Source organism: Mus caroli, unplaced genomic scaffold (genome assembly GCF_978045245.1).
Source record: "Mus caroli unplaced genomic scaffold, Mus_caroli_1 scaffold_10, whole genome shotgun sequence".
In the NCBI taxonomy this organism is placed as follows: Eukaryota; Metazoa; Chordata; class Mammalia; order Rodentia; family Muridae; genus Mus; species Mus caroli.
The window spans coordinates 19,598,696-19,616,923 of record NW_028227265.1 but is presented as its reverse complement, the minus strand read 5'-3'; the positions used below and the strand labels follow the sequence as shown (position 1 = coordinate 19,616,923).

At 41.3% G+C, this 18,228-nt stretch overlaps 1 protein-coding gene across 2 annotated transcripts in view; it reads left to right on the top strand.

Moving 5' to 3' along the window:
- The window catches only part of Phlpp2 (PH domain and leucine rich repeat protein phosphatase 2), a 74,885-nt gene that overhangs the window by 13,786 nt on the left and 42,871 nt on the right, over nucleotides 1-18,228 (top strand). For both annotated transcript variants that reach the window (XM_029480886.2, XM_021170074.3), the window contains exon 3: nucleotides 13,986-14,119. In XM_029480886.2, the coding sequence (XP_029336746.1) occupies nucleotides 13,986-14,119 (134 nt within the window). The remainder of the gene's footprint in view (nucleotides 1-13,985; nucleotides 14,120-18,228) is intronic.

The window sequence follows — 18,228 nt, the reverse complement described above, 5'->3', positions numbered from 1 at the left end:
GGGGAAGCCTTGACCTAGATTGTAGCTGTAGTGACTGATGGTGCTCACTTGTTTAAGCAGATGTCTTATTCACCTACCAGTGTTTGCATTAGAAGATGCCAGGAACTTGAAAAAACACACCCTCCACATTATGTTCCCACTAGTTGTGTAATTAGTTAAGAATTCAAATGTTTATTAACATGAGAATGTAAATTGTAATTTAAATGGAAAGTTTACCTCTTATTAGCCCTGTAGCTTTGATAATTAATAGTGAAGTAGCTCTTTAAAGGTATAATTTATTAGAAAATATTGAAAACAGTGTCAAACTTTGGATGGATAAAATAGGTGTGCTTTTATTACAGGAGGAGGAGCCCAGGACCTTACACATCTAAGGAGGAGCAAGAGGGCGCCTGGTCTCAACCAAGTCCCTGAGCTTATTTGCAATATCAGTCTTTTAGTATATTACCCATTTTTTCTCATTACATCTTTACAAGAACTTTGAGGTTGCCTCTTTCCTTTTATGTGAGGAAGATTGATGCTATGAGTGGGTCCAAGGTCAGGCAGAGATCGCTCGGCACTTGATGGGCCTGATTCACACTCAAGGACTTCCTTCTGAGTAAAGGTCTTAGAGGAGAGGAGCTGGCACAGCAACTCTTCATACTCAGTTTTACTGCCTAATCACGTCTGCTCCCAGATCCATAAGATAGATCTCTTACTTAGTTGTTAATGGCTTGAGTTTAGTCTTCTGTTGTCTGATCAGAGGAGTAGGTCCTTCCTTCATAGTAGCCCTTTGTAAGGTAGTTGATAATTGCTGAAGCAGTGTTGTTTCTGAGAACCTTTCTTGCTGATTACTGACGGGTTCTGTGTGCTTATTGAAGAAATTTTGGAAAATGAAAAAGCATATTCATCATGTATGCCTTATATAGATTACCTTATTAAATCCAGAGTCTTGTGAAGTAAATGGCTTTCATTGCATAGGCATAGTAAGTGATCTAAGAGGGAATACTGGCCTAAGAGTAATCAGCTAGGACGTGATGGGGCTGGAGCTTGAGCTCTGGCGCTCTAATACCAGATCCTGTCCTCACAACCTGTAGTTGTAACTTTTTGTCACTAAATATTTTACAATCACACATACACTTCTTAATAATTATATATTTGAGCTCATATTGTATAGTCATTTTATATCCTTATAATTCTCTTAATATAAGATCATCTTAATTTTACTGTGTTATTAAAACTTTGACTTTAGATGCCAGTTTTAATAGGAACAGATTATTCTATCTTATAAGTATTTTATAAGTTGTTTAAAAATTGAGTGTTGGGGGCCGGGAAGATGATTCAGCACGTAAAGGCACTTGTTGCCAAGCCAGACAAGTTGGATCTCTGGGCTTCACATAGTGGACATGCACACCATGGTGTGTGTATGCATATACATACACACTAAATATAAAACTTTTTTTTTCTTTTTTGAGAGCAAAGTTAGCTGTGTTGATATTCACCTGTCGTCCCAGTCCTGAGACTGAGGCAGGAAGATGAGAGTTCCTGGTCATCCCGCAGCTACACAGGATGTTGGAGGCCAGCCCACACTACCTGAGACCTTATCTCTGAAACTGAAAAGATAATTGAGACTTAATATACTTAGATTGGATTATAGAATGAAGAAGTATGGTTCAAATCCTGTCCCTGACAATTTACCATGCAAGTTCATAATGTTCTGTGCCTTATGGATTTGTGGAATGGAGAATATTTTTATTGTTTTTCATAAGATTAAATCCACTGTATCTGATATGAAAAGTAATGAGTTACTACTTGTAAGTAACACTTATTAAACTGTAAGGTATAGATTCTGGCTGTGTGGTGGTAATGCATACCTTTAATCCCAGCACTTGAGTGGCAGAGGCAGAGGCAGGTGGATTTTTATGAGTTGGAGGCTAACCTGGTCTACAGATTGAGTTCCAGGTCAGCCAAAGCTACACAGAAAAACCTGTCTTGAAAATTATAGATAGATAGATAGATAGATAGATAGATAGATAGATAGATAGATAGATAAGATAAGATAGGTAGATAGATAGATAGATAAAATTAGGTAGGTAGGTAGATAGATAGATAGATAGATAGATAGATAGATAGATAGATAGATAAAATAGGTAGGTAGGTAGGTAGGTAGGTTGGTAGATAGATAGATAGATAGATAGATAGATAGATAGATAGATAGATAGATAGAATGAATGTAGATTCTGATCCAGAAGATTACAAGAGCCTGAGATCATACTTCTGATTTGTCTCATTGGTTGGTTTTTGTCAGGTAGGGTTTTGCTGTGTAGTCCTGGTTGGCCAGGTACTTTTCTGTGTAGCTCATTGTGGCTTTGAACTCACAGCAGTCCTCCTGCTTCAACCTTGCCTTATGAGTGCTGAGATTACAGTTATTCATCACCACACCTGACTTTTGAGATAGTAGCCCTACTAAGCTCCTATGTGATACACAGCACTTAAAGTCTAGCACTTAGAATGTTGTCTGGTACTACCTAATAAGTATTCCTGCATTCCACCTCACTTAGGGCCATGTGTGGTAAGCGTGTGCTCAGCCACTGAGCTATTTTCCCAGCCTAGTGCTTAGTAAGTGCTCCCTATGTGGGTTGTCTCCAATCATTCCCTATGTGGGTTGTCTCCAATCATTCCCTGTGTGGGTTGTCTCCAATCATTCCCTATGTGGGTTGTCTCCAATCATTCCCTGTGTGGGTTGTCTCCAATCATTCCCTATGTGGGTTGTCTCCAATCATTCCCTATGTGGGTTGTCTCCAATCATTCCCTGTGTGGGTTGTCTCCAATCATTCCCTGTGTGGGTTGTCTCCAATCATTCCCTATGTGGGTTGTCTCCAATCATTCCCTGTGTGGGTTGTCTCCAATCATTCCCTATGTGGGTTGTCTCCAATCATTCCCTATGTGGGTTGTCTCCAATCATTCCCTATGTGGGTTGTCTCCAATCATTCCCTATGTGGGTTGTCTCCAATCATTCCCTGTGTGGGTTGTCTCCAATCATTCCCTATGTGGGTTGTCTCCAATCATTCCCTATGTGGGTTGTCTCCAATCATTCCCTATGTGGGTTGTCTCCAATCATTCCCTGTGTGGGTTGTCTCCAATCATTCCCTGTGTGGGTTGTCTCCAATCATTCCCTGTGTGGGTTGTCTCCAATCATTCCCTGTGTGGGTTGTCTCCAATCATTCCCTGGGTGGGTTGTCTCCAATCATTCCCTATGTGGGTTGTCTCCAATCATTCCCTATGTGGGTTGTCTCCAATCATTCCCTATGTGGGTTGTCTCCAATCATTCCCTATGTGGGTTGTCTCCAATCATTCCCTATGTGGGTTGTCTCCAATCATTCCCTGTGTGGGTTGTCTCCAATCATTCCCTGTGTGGGTTGTCTCCAATCATTCCCTATGTGGGTTGTCTCCAATCATTCCCTGTGTGGGTTGTCTCCAATCATTCCCTGTGTGGGTTGTCTCCAATCATTCCCTGTGTGGGTTGTCTCCAATCATTCCCTGTGTGGGTTGTCTCCAATCATTCCCTATGTGGGTTGTCTCCAATCATTCCCTATGTGGGTTGTCTCCAATCATTCCCTGTGTGGGTTGTCTCCAATCATTCCCTGTGTGGGTTGTCTCCAATCATTCCCTGTGTGGGTTGTCTCCAATCATTCCCTGTGTGGGTTGTCTCCAATCATTCCCTATGTGGGTTGTCTCCAATCATTCCCTGTGTGGGTTGTCTCCAATCATTCCCTATGTGGGTTGTCTCCAATCATTCCCTGTGTGGGTTGTCTCCAATCATTCCCTATGTGGGTTGTTTCCAATCATTCCCTATGTGGGTTGTCTCCAATCATTCCCTGTGTGGGTTGTCTCCAATCATTCCCTATGTGGGTTGTCTCCAATCATTCCCTGTGTGGGTTGTCTCCAATCATTCCCTATGTGGGTTGTCTCCAATCATTCCCTGTGTGGGTTGTTTCCAATCATTCCCTATGTGGGTTGTTTCCAATCATTCAACTCTTAAAAGTAGTATTTTGTTAGCTAAACCACTGCATGGAATCCTGGCTAGGTCCAGGCAATCTGTTTTCTCTAAGTTATTCATTTTTTCTTTCCTTTTGAGTTGTATTTATCTGTTCATTTCATTTCCTTCACTATTGTCTTTTCCCAGTTAGGGGCTTGTGTGGTGGTTTGAATAGGAATGGCTTCTATTGGTTCATGTATTTGAATGCTTGGTTACCAGAGAGTGACCCTATTTGAAAGAATTAGAAGGATTAGGAGGTGTGACCTTGTTGGAAGAAGTGTGTCCCTGGGAGTTGGCTTTGAAGTTTCAAAAGCACTTACCAAGCCCAGAGTCTCTCTGCCTGAGGATCAGACTATAGCTTTCAGCTACTGCTCCAGCACCTGCCTGCCTGCCACATTGTCCCCCACTATGATGACAATTTACTACACCTCTGAAACTGTAAGCGAGCGCCCAACTAAATGCTTTCTTTTATGAGAGTTGCTTTGGTCATGGTGTCTCTTCACAGTAACAATGACTAAGACAGCTTGTGACTCAGTTATACTAGAAGGGTTACAGACTTATAGAATTGTAGCACTTGAAGGAACCTTTGAGAGATCATCTACTAGTGCAGTAAACAAGTATATACAACCCAACAGCACCTTCATATCCATTGTGTGTTGGGGTGGGGGTTCTTGGTTGTGTCAACTGCTGGGATGTTACCCAGTGTTTAGGGGGCAAGAGAAAGAAAAGTTTAGTATCTCAAATGTGTGGCACAGCAGATTATCCTCCCTCCAAAGCCAGGAGCCTCCCACTGGGGTCACTGAGGCCGTTTACTTCCTTTTTTATTTTTTTATTTTTTTGGTTTTTCAAGACAGGGTTTCTCTGTGTAGCCCTAGCTGTCCTGGAACTCACTCTATAGACCAGGCTGGCCTCGAACTCAGAAATCCACCTGCCTCTGCCTCTCAAGTGCTGGGATTAAAGGCGTGCACCACAACTGCTCAGCTCCTTTTATAAATGTGCAAGAAGCCCAGAGGATTGGTTAGATGATGTTCATGTAGTTGATTGATGGCAAAGTTGCACTGGGAAAAAGTATTTCCATCTCAGTGTATTCTTTCCCTTGCATGTTTGGCCTTGTCTCTTTCTGCTTAAGTTTAAATGACTCCTCAGTGAAGCTTAGTAATCGTTCCCTTCAGGCTAAAAAGTTGTAACAAGATCATACATAATAAAAACAGATCGCCCTTTGACCCTGTCATATATCTGCTTTTGTTCTTAGTGACCAAAATGACTAAGATGTCAAGTGTGTAATAGCTGTCCTTTAAGGTAAGCTCTGAGAGTTGATAGGCTGGTTACAGCAGAAGATAACACTGGAGGGATTTGAGCTCCCAAGTTCTAATCTGTCTGTCACTGCTGTGTGACTTTTTACAAGTCATCAAAACTGTTTTATATAGATACACACCTATAGACACACACCCATATCCGTACCATACGTTTCCTTTTCTCCCCTCAGTGCGGTGCTGAGGGTCAGATTTAAGGATGATCCGAAGGTTCAGTTCCCCTATGAGCTAAAGTCTTATCCCTCTTTACCATACTGTGATGAGGTAGAGTGAAACTTCTTGTTTCAGGGTCTGTATCAGACTGTTACTGAAAGAAGAAAAGGAGATTGGTGTTGTCGTCACATTTCAGCACCCTGTTTTTGAGATTATGCCTCACGTAGCCCAGGCTGGCGTTGAACTTGCTGTGTAGCCAAGAATGACCTTGCCCAGGAGTGTCATCTGTCTTTAACTACCTCCTGCCTTCACCTCCCATTTGCTGTGATTACAGGCGTATGCCACCAAACTGGCTTTAGAACTCTTTTAAGACTTTGAAAGAACAAATGTGTTAGGCTGGAGAGAGCTTAGTGACTCCTGGACTGTAAATAGTAACCAAGTAAAGTACAAGCATGAGGGCTTGAGTTGGACCCAGAACCCATGTGACAGAGCTGGGCATGGCTGTGGCCTGGGTTCTGAGTGCTGGAGACCGTGAGTTCGGGGATCACTGGCCAACTCTGCAGGCTACTTGGTGAATCTCGGCTGGTCAGAGACTCTGTCTCAATGAAAACGTGGGTGGTACTGGAGAAATAATACCCAAGGTTGTCCTCTGGCCACTATATACATCATTCATGTGAACATATAGCTACATACATGCTACATACAGATGTGTTACATAATATACATGAATATTCACTGTGCTGTATAGTGTAAAATCAATATAAATAACTTATTTTCAAACTTTTGCTTTTTGATACTTGTAAAGTCAGTATGTATTTTACAGTCACTAGCAGGTGATAGTTTAGCTGGAGTGACTGTTCTCCTGTAATGCTTGTTCTGATACCATCTCATTCACTGCAGTGTTCACAGCAGATTATCCTCCCTCCAAAGCCAGGAGCCTCCTACTGGGGGTCACTGAGGACACTCGTTTCCTTTTGTTTTCTTTTTTCTTTTTGTTTTTTGAGACAGGGTTTCTCTGTGTAGCCACCACGCCTGGCACTGCAATGTTCTTCATGTGCCAGGGTTAATGATGACTTGAGAAACTAAGCTTAGTCCCTGTTTGAAGGAGTTGCAATCTGTGAAATCCCTTACATTTTACTGACATTAAAGAACTTTGCCCTGTTTTACAATTAAAAAAAAAAAAGGTAGTAAAAATATCACAGATAGTTGGGCTGGAGAGATGGCTCAGTTAAGAGCACTGGCTGCTCTTCCAAAGGGCCTGAGTTCAATTCCCAGCAACTACTTGGTAGCTCATAACCATCTGTAATGGGATCTGATGCCCTCTTCTGGTGTGTCTGAAGACAGCTACAGTGTACTCACATACATAAAATAAATAAATCTTTTTTAAGAGAGGAATGTAGTTATTTCAGAATGGTGCAGCTCTTCTGGGGTACCCAGGCCATGTGCGTGTCTGCAGAACTAGATATAAATCGGAAGTTCCCATGAGCTGCTCAAGTTCAGTAGTTTCCTGGAAGACTCAGCAGAAGGGAGGAAAGTACTGTAGGCAGAAATAGAGTTTGGATATAAAGGATGCAAGTCAGAACCACACCTGAAGAAAAGCAAGGCAGGGTTTGGGAGAATCCCCACCTATGTGTTTTACCAACCAGGAAGCTTTCCTGAGCTTGTATAGAACCCTTATTTATGCTTAGTATAAAAGTCCATGTCTACAAGTGTCTTAGGATTTTACTGCTGTGAACAGACACTATGAGCAAGGCAAGTCTTAAAGGACAACATTTAATTGGGGCTGGCTTACAGGTTCAGAGGTTCAGTCCGGTATCATCAAGGCAGGAACATGGCAGCATCCAGGCAGGCATGGGAGTGCCCTCCATTGGTGCAGGAAGAGCTGAAAGTTCTACATATTCATCTGAAGGTTGCTTAGAAGACTGGCTCCCAGGTAGCTACAAGGGTATTGAAGCCCATATCCACAAGGCCACACCTATTCCAAAAAGGCCACACCTCCCAACAGTGCCACACCCTGGGCCAAGCATACAAACCATTACATTCCCACTCCTTGGCCCCTATAGGTTTGTTTAAACATATGAGTCTATAGGGGCCATACATAAACTTAGCATAATGCAAAATATATTTAGTCCAACTTCCAAAGTCCCTGTAGTCTATAGCAGTCTCAACAATGTTAAAAGTTCAGGAAGTCCAAAGTTCAGTCTCTTCTGAGATTCATCCAATCACTTAACTGTAATTCCCAAAGCAAGACAGGAAACCAGCTGGGCAAACTCCAAACTCTGTATCTCCATGGCTGATGTCAAAGCAGTCTTCAGATCTCCAACTCCTTTTTCATCTTTGTTGACTGCAACAAACTTCTTTCTCCTGGGCTGGTTCTACTCCCTGTTAGCAGCTTTTCTCAGCAGATAGCCCACTGATCTGGCATCTCAAAATCTTGGGGTCTCCAAGGCAACTTCACTGTCTGGATCCACTTATGATCTTCTGGGCTCCTCCCAAGGGCTGGCATCGCTTCTCCAGCTCTGCCCTCTGTAGCACTCTAAGCTCAGGTTGATCCACTCCACTGCTGCTGCTGTTCTTGGTGATCTCCCATGGTACTGGCATTTTCAATACACTGGGGTCTTCAGCTGCAACTAGGCTTCACCAACAAATAGCCTCTCATAGGCTCTCTTCATGTTGCCAAGCCTCAAATCCTTTGCATGACCCCTTCAGTCCTAGGCTGTCAACTGTAACTGAGGCTACACCTTCACCAATGGTCTTTCATGACCTCTCACAGTACCAAACCTCAGCTGCTCTCCATGACCCCTTCATGCCTTCAAAACCAGTACCACCTGGGTAACTCTTATACATTACCAACTACAGTTGCAGCACGAGGTACAACCTTGGCTATCTCTGGAACAAAGCTTTGTGCTCTCAGAGAATACTTCCCAGAAGATTTCACCTCAGTAATGCTGGTCTCTTCTTAATCACCACTAATTTCTTAGCTGCAGCTAACCAGCATCAATAGTCCCAGTAGTCCTTTCTATTCTGGACTCTAAAGCCAGAGCCACATGGCCAAAGCTGCCATTTGCTGGGGCTGGAACATGACCCCCTTGCTATATTACATTATCACCAGCCTTCTGTTTTCTAACTGTTTCACTGCCTAAGCTTGGCTGTCCTGGAACTTGCTCTGTAGACTGACTTTGAACTCAGAGATCTGCATGCCTGTCTCCTAAGCACTGGGATTAAAGATGTGATCCACCAAGCCTTGATTTAAGTTTTTCTTCACCTAGAACTTGCTCTGTTCTAGGCTGGCCTTGAATTCAGAGATTTGCTTGTCTTTGCCTCCTGGGATTAAAGGCTTGTAGTAGCATGCCTTGATCTAAATTTCGCTGGATGGGATCTTGCCCCTAGGTCACTCACTACTCCCTTAATTCAATTTAATATCCTTGAACACAGGATTCAACTCCATTTTCACTTGCTTGTGCCCCTTTAATACTCGAACCATATATTTTGTATTTTTCTTTTTTCAGCTTGCTATGCTTGTTTACAATGTTCTTCATGAAACTTAACCAGAGTACACAGTCTCTGCTGGGCTTTTTTGAGACCTCCTTTGTCATTGCAGTTTAATTTGAGTCTCTTCACTCAGCCTCAACAGACTCTTCAGACAAGGGCAAAAAGTAACCACATTCTTCACCAAAATACCACAAAACCAGTCTCTAGGCTACATATAGAAATTCTCCACTGAAACCTCTTGGGCGAGGTCTGCAGAATTCAAATCACTCTTACTAATAAAGCCTTCCATATTCCTACTAGGATAGCCCATCAAGCAAGCCCCGTTTAAAACATTCCACTGCTTCCCAAATCCAAGGTCCCCAAACTTCCAGACAAAAGTATGGTCAGGTCTATCACAGCAGTACCCCACTCCTGGTACCAATTTTTGTATTAGTTATGGTTTTACTGCTGTGAGTAGAACCCATGACCAAGGCAAGTCTTTTTTTTTTTTTTTAGGTTTTTCGAGACAGGGTTTCTCTGTATAGCCCTGGCTGTCCTGGCACTCACTTTGTAGACCAGGCTGGCCTCGAACTCAGAAATCCGCCTGCCTCTGCCTCGCGAGTGCTGGGATTAAAGGCGTGCACCACCACGCCCGGCTGAGGCAAGTCTTATAAAGGACAACTTATATTTATGGCTGGTTTTCAGGTTCAGAGGTTCAGTCCGTTATCCTCAAGGTGAAAGCATGGCAGCATCCAGGCAGGGATGGTGCAGGCAGAGCTGAGAGTTCTACATCTTCATCTGAAGGCTGCTAGTGGAAGACTGGCTTCCAGGCAGCTAGGATGAGGGTCTTAAAGCCCTCGTTCACAGTGCCACACCCACTCCAACAGGGCCACACCTTCTAATATTGCCACTCCCTGGGCTGAGCATGTACACAAACCATTACAGTGGCCTGTACTTAAAATTCCAGTTGTTGGGAGATGTAGAGAGCAGAGCCACTGCAAGATTGAGGTGAATCCGGACTCCACAGTGAGTTCCAGGGCAGCCAGTTCTCTGTATCTAGGCCTTGTCTCAGAAAACTGTGCTGCCTAAATAAGTACTGATAAAAAGTTTAATACTCTGTGTCTTATGTGCTGCATGTTCTCCTCTGGCCCCCTTGTTAGTAGCAGCAGCAGCAGCAGCAGCAACAACAACTGGTAATTAGAAGACATATTGAGCTGGACATGGTAGGACAGATTTAGAAGTCCACTACTTTGGAGGCTAAGGCACAATTGTCAGGATTTCTATGCTAGCATGGGTTATGACAGCAAGCACAACAGACAACTAAACTGAGCAGGAGGAAGCAAGCCCAGGTGTTGGTTTATTTTTGCTGTGCTTTGTACAGCAGTGTGCCATCTCCTCTTTGGTTCTTATTTTGATGCAGATGTTTGTATACAGCTTTTGTAGTGATTACTGTTTTCATTATATATATGTGTGTATGTATATGTATATATATATACATATATATATACACATGTGTATATATATGTATATGTGTGTGTGTGTGTGTGTGTATATTTTTTTTTTACTTAAATCCTGTTGTGTACTATAGTTACTCAAATATAAAAGACTAACCTTTATAACTTGTCTTTATAGGTAAGTATGTTTATACTTCTTTTTTTTTTTAATTCTTTTTAAAAAAGATTTATTATTATATCTAAGTACACTGTAGCTGTCTTCAGACACTCCAGAAGAGGGCGTCAGATCTCATTACGGATGGTTGTGAGCCACCATGTTGTTGCTGGGATTTGAACTCAGGACTTTTGGAAGAGCAGTTGGTGCTCTTAACCACTGAGCCATCTCTCTAGCCTGTTATATTTCTTTTTTATTTGTTGTTGTATTAGTTTTATTTTATTTATTTATTTATTTATTTATTTATTTATTTATTTAGGTTTTTCGAGACGGGTTTCTCTGTGTAGCCCTGACTGTCCTGGCACTCACTTTGTAGACCAGGCTGGCCTCGAACTCAGAAATCCGCCTGCCTCTGCCTCCCGAGTGCTGGGATTAAAGGCGTGCGCCACCACGCCCGGCTTATTTTATTTTTTTGAATCAAGGTCTTACTTTGTAGCTTTGGCTGTCTTGGAACTCTCTATGTAGACCAGGCTAGCCTTGAACTCACAGAACTCACTCTGCCTCCGAAGAGCTGGGACTAAAGGTGTGCACCACAATATCTGGCTCTTAGTCAGGGTTTCTGTTGCTGTAAAGAGATACCGTAACCATAGCAACTTTTTTATAAGGAAAACATTTAACTTGGGCTGGCTTACAGTTTATAGGTTTGCCCATTGTCATCATGGTTGATGCGGAGTACGGTGGCAGGCTGGCAGATGTGGTGCTGGAAAGGCGCCTCACAGTTGGATATATCTGCTTTGGTAGATAACAGGGAGTGTGAGTGAGCCACTGGGCCTGGCTTGAGCTTCTGAAACTCCAAAGCTTACTCCCAGTGACTCCCACAAGACGATACCTACTCAAACAAGGCCACGCCTCCTATTAGTGCCACTCCCTGAGAGCCTGTGGGGGCCATTTTCATTCAAACCAGCACTGGCTTTCATATCTTTTTAATCAGTGTACTTCCTAAATGTTCTTTAAGACCTTTTGAAGATACACCTAGACTTTGATGTACTGCTTGTTTATTAGGTTTTCATGTCTAAGAGATGCTTTCTTTTTATTCTAATTATAATAAAATGTATTATCACTCTTAACTTTTCTTGTGTGTGTGTGTGTGTTGTGGGCACATGTATGCTAGTGTGGGGTGTAGAGGTCAGAGGACAGCTTGTGGGAGCTGACTCTCTCTCTCTCTCTCCCCTGTGAGTCCTAGGAATCACAGTCAGGTGATCAGGTCTGGTCTCACCCATCTCATTCCTAAATTCTTTTGGAATTACACTTGTCAGTATGTTTGGGCACACATGACATGCAAGAGAGTGTGCTAAGCACTTCACATGCTATATAGTTCTCATAAGAAAGCAGGTAGTCTTTATAGCAGCCCCATGGACTGAATTTTCATTCTCATTCTACTAGTAAAGAATTTAATGCAGGAAGGTTAAATAAGCAGGTCAGGGGGCTGAAGAGAGGACTCTGTGGTTAAGAGCACTGACTGCTCTTCCAGAGGTCCTAAGTTCAATTCCCAGCAACCATATGGAGACTCACAGCCATCTGTAATGGGATCTGATACCCTCTTCTGATGTGTCTGAGGACAGCTACAATGTATTCATATACATAAAATAAATAAATCTTTAAAAAAAAAAAGCAGGTCAGGCAGATGATAATGGTAGAACTGAGTCTGTAGCTACTACATCTGTTACTATTTGCTTTTTGATAAGAAGAATTATCTGAAGATCTGTCTGCTATTGCAACTGCTGAACCCCTAAACCCCACAACTTTTATATTTTTAAAGTATCTTAAATCTGATTTAAAATGAACAATCACCAGGAACCTTAGCTTTTAGTTTAGTAAAAAATTTTTAGGGGTAGGTGTTATTGTGGCGTTCATTCTTAGGTGTTTTGAAAATATCTTCTGTAAAGCCAGTAGGGACACACGGTGCCCTGAGCGGAGAGGAAACACAATGTACATGCATGTCTGTGTGTGCAGCTTGTTTGAAATTAGTTATGGATGAGCATAATTTATATTTCACATTTCTGTTGTTATTATTTCTGTCTTCAAATCTATATCAGAAACATTCAGAGGACCCCAGGAGCCCTCTGAGAGTTTTCCCAACCCCTGTTTGTTGGTTTGTTTGTGTTTTGAGTCAGGATCTCATAGCTCAGACCAACCTCAACCTCTGAATCCTCCTGCCTGACCACAGTGCTGGGCTTTTTGAGGCACATCCCAGCAGAGTTGCTTTAGAGAGGTACGTGAGGTTGGAAGCACTCTGTGAAATAGTATTTCTTTTCCTTTTTGTTTACAGTCCCTTGTAAGGATGCAGTAATGCTTTCCAGAACCTACCTGGAGACTACCTCAACAGACCAACTAGAGGAGGAGATAGAGAGAAATTTCAGCTATGCCTGTCAAACCATCTGTTAAAACATTAAAAAAACAATGACTGGGCATGGTGACATAGATCTATAATCCTAGCACTTGGAGGTAAAGGCAGGAGAATCAGGAGTTTAAGTTCTTTCTCGGCTGCATACTGAGTTCTAGGCCAGCCTAGCTTACATGAGACCCTTTCTCAATAAAACAAAAACCTAAAAAGAAATATTCACAAAAGTGAAAAGCATCGAGTGTCACTTTTTAAACTAAACTCTGTTTTTGAAAATATATTTTAAGTAATTCATGTTACTATACAGTAGGTATAACTGTTTTAAGATAAATCTTTGGAAATTCTTAACTTTAATTTCTCATTCAGTTATATCAGTGAATAGAGTGTGTGTGAACAGAAGCTTCTGTGGTCCTCACAATGTCAAAAGGACTCCTAAGACTCCTTATGAAAACCACTTGTATAGATTAGTTGTATGGCATTAAAGCAGATCGTGGCTATGTAGACAGCCCAGTGGGCAAGAGGGCTTACTCTACAAGCTTGAGTACCAGGGTTGGAAGTCCACTCCCCACATGAGCAGCTGAGCACGTCTGCCTGTGCCTGTAGCCCAGCACTGGAAGGGAGAAGTAGGAGGCTCCCAAGAGCTTGTTGACCAGCCAAGTCCAGCCCCAAGGCAAGGCAGCAAGGGAACTGTCTCAGGGAATAAATGGGGATCATAGAGGAAGACCCTTGACATCGCCCACTGCCCTCTGTGCACCTTTACACTCATGTGACAGTGCTCACTGTGAGCACGCGCGCACACACACATACACTCACACACGCTCTCTCACAGACACACACACTCACACACACACACACATACACTCACACACGCACACACGCTCTCTCACAGACACACACACTCACACACACACACACAGAGTTTTATTTGATCTAGGAACAAAAAATAAAGAAGAAATCAAGATCTGAGGAAAATAAACACATTTTTATTACTTACCATGTATTATGTTTTGAATTGTGCAAGCAGGAGACTGGAGCCCACTGAACGGCCTCTCCAGATTGTTTACGATTACTTATCCAGGCTGGGATTTGAAGATCCCGTGCGCATACAGGAGGAGGCTACGAACCCTGACCTCAGCTGTATGATTCGATTTTATGGTGGTAAGAATTTATCAGTAGCTTTGTGAATATGTTAACTACTTTTAAATTGGTTATTTGTATTTTCACTTTCTGTGTGCTAAAAGTATTTGCTATAAACAAAAACTATTTTTAAGTCAGTTAAATGAAACGAAACATAAATAAGTATAAGAAAAAGTAGTAAAGGAAGATTTTTTAAAATTAGCAAAATACCAGTAAAAATATCTTCTCTTTAAATGTTTATTAGTATTTTTTCCAAATACAATTATTTTTATATCTTTCCCAGGTTAGCTTTATTTCTGTTTTTTAAGATTTATTTTTGTTAGCCTTGAGGCAGTGGCTGGCATATACCTTTAATCCCTGCACTTGGGAGGCAGAGACTGACAGATCTCTGAGTTTGAGGCCAGCAGCGCTACAGAATCAGTTCCAGGTCAGCCAGGGCTACACAGAGAAACCTTGTCTTGGGAAAAAAAGTGTGTGTGTGTGTGTGTGTGTGTGTGTGTATATATGTATGTTGCATGTGCACATATCTGTGGTACTCTTAGAAATCAGAAAAGATGTTGGATGGGTGATAGTATGTTTTTTAATTTTTTAAAAAAATAATAAGATTTATTTTAATTTTTAAAAAAATAAGATTTATACATTATATATTAATAAGATATTGACACTTTTTAAGTCATCAGAATAATTTTTTTGTTTTGTTTTGTTTTTCGAGACAGGGTTTCTCTGTATAGCCCTGGCTGTCCTGGAACTCACTTTGTAGACCAGGCTGGCCTCGCACTCAGAAATCCGCCTGCCTCTGCCTCCCGAGTGCTGGGATTAAAGGCGTGCGCCACCACACCCGGCCACAATAATTTATAATGGTTAAAATGCATCTTAAATATACATGATATCTTCTGAAGCTAAAAGTAATATGTACTCAACCAGTTTTTAAAATCTATTTGGATCATTAAACATCATAGAAGTAGAAAAAAAAATCTCTTATGAAGTCCTCTATGAAAGGAAATTGTGAAAAGTTCCTGATTAGACAGAAAACATTTCATCTCCAAGGGAGAATGCACAGCATAACTGTGGCTTCGTAGAATGAATTGGGTAGAGTACCTTCTGTTTCTATTTTGTGGAATAATTTGAAGAATATTAGTATTAGGTCTTCTTTGAAGGTCTGATAGAATTCTGCACTAAACCCATCTGGTCCTGGGCTTTTTTGTTGTTGTTGTTGTTGGGAGACTTTTAATGACTGCTTCTATTTCTTGAGGGGTTATGAGACTGTTTAGATGGTTTATCTGACCCGATTTAATTTTGGTATTTGGTATCTGTCTAGGAAATTGCCCATTTTATCCGGATTTTTCAGTTTTGTTGACTATAGGCTTTTGTAGGAGGATCTGATGATTTTTTTTAATTTCCTCAGTTTCTGTTGTTATATCTCCCTTTTCATTTCTGATTTTGTTAATTTGGATACTATCTCTGTGCCCTCTGGTTAGTCTGGCTATGGGTTCATCCCTCTTGTTGATTTTCTCAAAGAACCAGCTCCTGGTTTTGTTGATTCTTTGTATAGTTCTTTTTGTTTCTACTTGGTTGATTTCAGTCCTGAGTTTGATTATTTTCTGCGGTCTACTCCTCTTAGGTGAATTTGCTTCTTTTTGTTCTAGAGCTTTCAGGTGTGCTGTTAAGCTGCTAGTGTATGCTCTCTCCAGTTTCTTTTTGGAGGCACTCAGAGCTGCGTTTTCCTCTTAGCACTGCTTTCTTCCTTGACCAAGTAATCATTGAGTAGGGTGTTGTTCAACTTCCATGTGTATGTGGGCTTTCTGTTGTTTTTGTTGCTATTGAAGACCAACCTTAATCCGTAGTGATCTGATAGAAGGTGTGGGATTATTTCAGTCATTTTATATCTGTTGAGGTCTGTTTAGTGACCAATTATATGGTCAATTTTGGAGAAGGTACCGTGAGGTGCTGAGAAGAAGGTATATTCTTTTGTTTTAGGATTAAATGTTCTATATATCTGTTAAATCCATTTGATTCATAACTTCTGTTAGTTTCACTGTGTCTCTGTTTAGTTTCTGTTCCTATGATCTGTCCATTGATGAGAGTGGGGTATTGAAGTCTCCCACTATTGTTATGTGAGGTACAATGTGTGCTTTGAGCTTTCGTAAAGTTTCTTTTATGAATGTGGGTGCCCTTGCATTTGGAGCATAGATGTTCAGAATTGAGAGATCTTCTTGGTAGATTTTTTCCTTTATGAGTATGAAGTGTCCTTCCTTATCCTTTTTGATAACTTTTGGTTGAAAGTTGATTTTATTCGATATTAGAATGGCTACTCCAGGGCTGGCAAGCTGGCTCAGCGGGTAAGAGCACTGACTGCTCTTCCGGAGGTCCTGAATTCAAATTCCATTATGGCTCACAACCACCCATAATGAGATCTGATGCCCTCTTCTGGTGTGTCTGAAGATAGCGACAGTGTACTTACATATAATAAATAAATCTTTGGGCCAGAGCAAGCAGAGTTGACTGGAACAAGCAAAGGTCCTAAAATTCAATTCCCAACAACCATATGAAGGCTCACAACCATCTGAATAGCTACAGTGTACTCACATACATAAAATAAATAAGTAAATCTTAAAAAAAAAAAGGGGGGGGGATGGCTACTCCAGCTTGTTTCTTGGGACCATTTGCTTGGGAAATTGTTTTCCAGCCCTTTACTCTGAGGTAGTGTCTGTCTTTGTCATTGAGGTGTGTTTCCTATATGCAGCAAAATGCTGGGTCCTGTTTATAAATCCACTCTGTTATTCTATGTCTCTTTATTGGGGAATTGAGTCAGTTGACGTTAAGAGATATTAAGGAATAGTGGTTGTTGCTCCCTGTTATTATTGATGTTATTTTTATGTTTGTGTGGTTATCTTTTATTTGATTTGTTGAAAGAAGATTACTTTCTTGCTTTTTCTAGGGTGTAGTTTCCCTCCTTGTGTTGGCGGTTTCCATCTATTATTCTTTGTAGGGCTGGATTTTTTGAAAGATATTGTGTAAATTTGTTTTTGTCATGGAATATCTTGGTTTCTCCCTCTATGGTAATTAAGAGTTTTGCTGGGTATAGTGTATATATATTGTTTTTTACAAACTGAAGTGGTGCATATTGCCTTCAGGTAATCAGAAATGGAAGGTACAAAAAGTAAGCAGAATAGGAATTAATACATTTAGGTACATATTCTTGAGAGACATGAGAGTGAGTGTGTGAGTGTGTATGTGTGTGTGTGTGTGTACACGCAAGTGTATGCCTGTGTACCAGGAGAGAGAAATGCAGATAAAATCCTTTGGTGATTTGTGGAGGGAGAATAGTTGATAGTTTGAAATCAAATTGGAGAAAAAGTAGGACCAGATTGAACTCATCTGTTGCTATAAAACTTGCTTTTAAAAGCCCAAGCTTGGGGCTGGAGAGATGGCTCAGCTGTTAAGAGCACTAACTGTTCTTCTGAAGGTCCTGAGTTCAAATCCCAGTAACCACATGGTTGCTCAGGACTGTCTGTAATGAGATCTGATGCCTCTTCTGGTGTGTCTGAAGACAGCTACAGTGTATTCACATATAATAAATAAATCTATCTTAAAAAAAAAATACAAAAAAACCCTAACAAACCCAAGCTGAGGGCTACCGGCAGGGCTCAGAGGTTAAGAGCATATGCTCTTTTTACCGGGACCTGACCTTGGTTTGTTGCACATAACTACAGTGGTTGAGTCAAAACCAACTACCAGTAACTCCTTCTTCAGGCCTCTAGGGCCCCAGTTCCCAAATGCACATACCCAGATATACAAAATGAAGTTAATAAAACAATACTAAAATCCCCGAGTTGAAATAACAGCATGTTCCTTTCCTGACTGTGACTGAACTGGGTTCTTTATGTAGTCAATGTTTTGATTCCAGGATGAAAGCTGAGCCTCGGGATTTCTTTTACACACAAGGCTATAGCACAGCTGTTGGCTCTCATGCCACCAATCTTCTCTATAAATCATCCTATGACCAGAATCTTAATATGCCTTTAAGTTCCAGTGTAAACTACAAGATTAAGTTTGTGTTTGATGGTGGGTATGGCAGTGCTAGACAGGGGATTTTAAAAGATGCTCTATTAGTTTAGATAAGCTAATGT